The 2,262-nt window shown below is 48.2% G+C and overlaps 1 protein-coding gene across 1 annotated transcript; it reads left to right on the top strand.

The window, feature by feature from the left end:
• Window positions 1-381: 381 nt before the first annotated feature.
• Window positions 382-1,550, top strand: LOC106002303 (breakpoint cluster region protein-like; the record flags this gene model as incomplete). Its single annotated transcript, XM_013037200.1, has 2 exons — window positions 382-503; window positions 1,382-1,550. Coding segments are annotated over 2 exons (291 nt in total), but the record flags the coding sequence as incomplete, so codon positions are not given.
• Between the last annotated feature and the right edge of the window lie 712 nt (window positions 1,551-2,262).

Here is a 2,262-nt window from a genome sequence, read left to right on the forward strand (position 1 = left end):
GCTTGAACTCTGGGCCTGGGTGCTGTCCCTGAGCTCTTCAGCTCAAGGCTAGCGTGCTACCACTTGAGCCACAGTGCCACTTGCAGCCTTTTTTTACTGTTTATGTGGTGCTGAGGAATCGAACCCAGGGCCTCATGCATGTGAGGCAAGCACTCTACTGCTGTGAGCCACCTTCCCAGCCCCTCCTCTTAGCATTTTGATGAGATGGATGGAACATTGCAGAAAGTGGGTCTGAGAGTTGGATATAGAGGGGATGAAATCTCCCAAGGGAAAAAGTTTTCCAGAAGGTCCGTTTACTCTTACCAATTGGAAAGACCCAGCTTACTTCATCCCATACCACCCATGCTAGTCCTAACTTGAGACCTTCTTCCATGCATATAGCACCGGCAGCTGCTGAAGGACAGCTTCATGGTGGAACTGGTGGAGGGAGCCCGCAAGCTGCGTCACGTCTTCCTGTTCACGGACCTGCTCCTCTGCACCAAACTCAAGAAGCAGAGTGGAGGGTGAGTGACATTTACCCAAGTGGCGACTGCTTCAGCACTCCGGTATTGATGGTCTCCCTCTGGGGCATGATTAAAACATTGTGGCCAGGTGCCTCTCTTTAAATTCTACTTTCACACAGACATGATTCCAGGCTCAAAGTCAAAGGTGTCACTACTAATCAGGGCCAGTCATTCAGCTTCATCTTCGAACGTGAGGAGTAAACCTGACTGTCCGTCACGTACAGTTGGAGGAAGGACTGGCTGTAAAAAAAAACTGAGAAAAGTATGTCAAGTGAAGGGCCTGCTCTGGGAATATATTGTTAGGCAAATCTGTTTAACTCCCTGAACCTGGTGATGGTGGCCAAGTTATTCTCATCATAGGCTTGCAAATCTCCCCGCACTCCACCAGGGGTCAGCCTCACCCAGAATTGAATAAAGCAAAGAGGGTCACATTGGAAAGAACCATAACTGAGCTCTTGTGTTCTGCTTTTTGTGGAGCCTAATAGAGAGCCTCTGTCCCCTCATTTGTCCAGTGAAGAAATTGTATTGAATATATCTGCAGCTTCTCAAATTCTGCAGCTCTGAACTTTAGTCCTGCCCTGCCATTGGGTATCTTATCATGTTCCCAATGTGAGCACCAACATCAAGATCAGCACAGGATGAAGGGACCCATGGCTTCTCAGATACCTTGATGCCTGGAGTCACATGTGGAATAAATGTTCCCAGGAGACACCGAGGTTGCCAGTATCTGCTAATAGCCTCATGGAACACAGATTGGGCTTTAGGTCACATAAACCATGCACAGCTGTGAATCTAGGGCTCTCTAGCAGGAATGAAAAGTTGTGACATTATTAAAGGAAAATAGTCATCAAGTTAACGTTCTTCTTCTCCCTATCCAGCAAAACCCAACAGTATGACTGCAAATGGTACATTCCACTCACGGATCTCAGCTTCCAGATGGTGGACGAGTCAGAGGCAGCACCCAACATCCCTCTGGTGCCAGATGAGGAGCTAGATGCCTTGAAGATCAAGATCTCTCAGATCAAGAGTGACATCCAGAGAGAGAAGGTACGACCGGCTGAGAGAACAAGAGCCAGGCCCTGTGTGGCCTGAGTGGGTAGCAGCCCCTTGTGCACAAGCCAATAGTTATTCTTTCTGCCAAGCATCTGGTCTCCAGGACTTGATGGGGCCTAGGTGAGCAACTCTCAGCTCTTGGAGTGCTGGATGTCTTATCTGCTCATAGCCAGACACTGAGTGGTCCTAAGAGCCCAGCTAAATTAGGGTTCTCATACTAGAGCCACTAGCAACCTGGTCCTGATGGGAAATGAAAGGCTCTGGATCTAGATGTTCATTGTATACCTTTTACAGAGTACTTATTTTACCTGGCAGGTAGCCTAATGACCAGGTGTCTGACCTAGAATCTCACATAGAAAACTTGGTTATACCAGTGGCTCTTGTCTGAACTTTGTCCATTTTAATCCTGCCTGATCATCACTCTGGTTGTTAGGATCCTGACCATGTTCCTTTGTCCTCTTAGCCCCACCGCTATCCCCATCTGCATCCCAGGGAAGACCTAGGCTAGGATAGCCCATGATTCTTCTGTTGGAAGGTAGAAGTTCAGCACAGCACCATAGTAGTAAAGAAGTTGGGGGGCTGGGAAGGTGGCTCAGTGGTAGAGCTCTTGCCTTGCATGCATGAGGCCCTGGGTTCGATTCCTCAGCACCACATAAGCAAAAAGAAAAAGTCTGACTGCCTATGCTATACATAAGGGCTAAGTTCT

This window comes from Dipodomys ordii, unplaced genomic scaffold, assembly GCF_000151885.1.
Source record: "Dipodomys ordii isolate 6190 unplaced genomic scaffold, Dord_2.0 Scaffold6926, whole genome shotgun sequence".
In the NCBI taxonomy this organism is placed as follows: Eukaryota; Metazoa; Chordata; class Mammalia; order Rodentia; family Heteromyidae; genus Dipodomys; species Dipodomys ordii.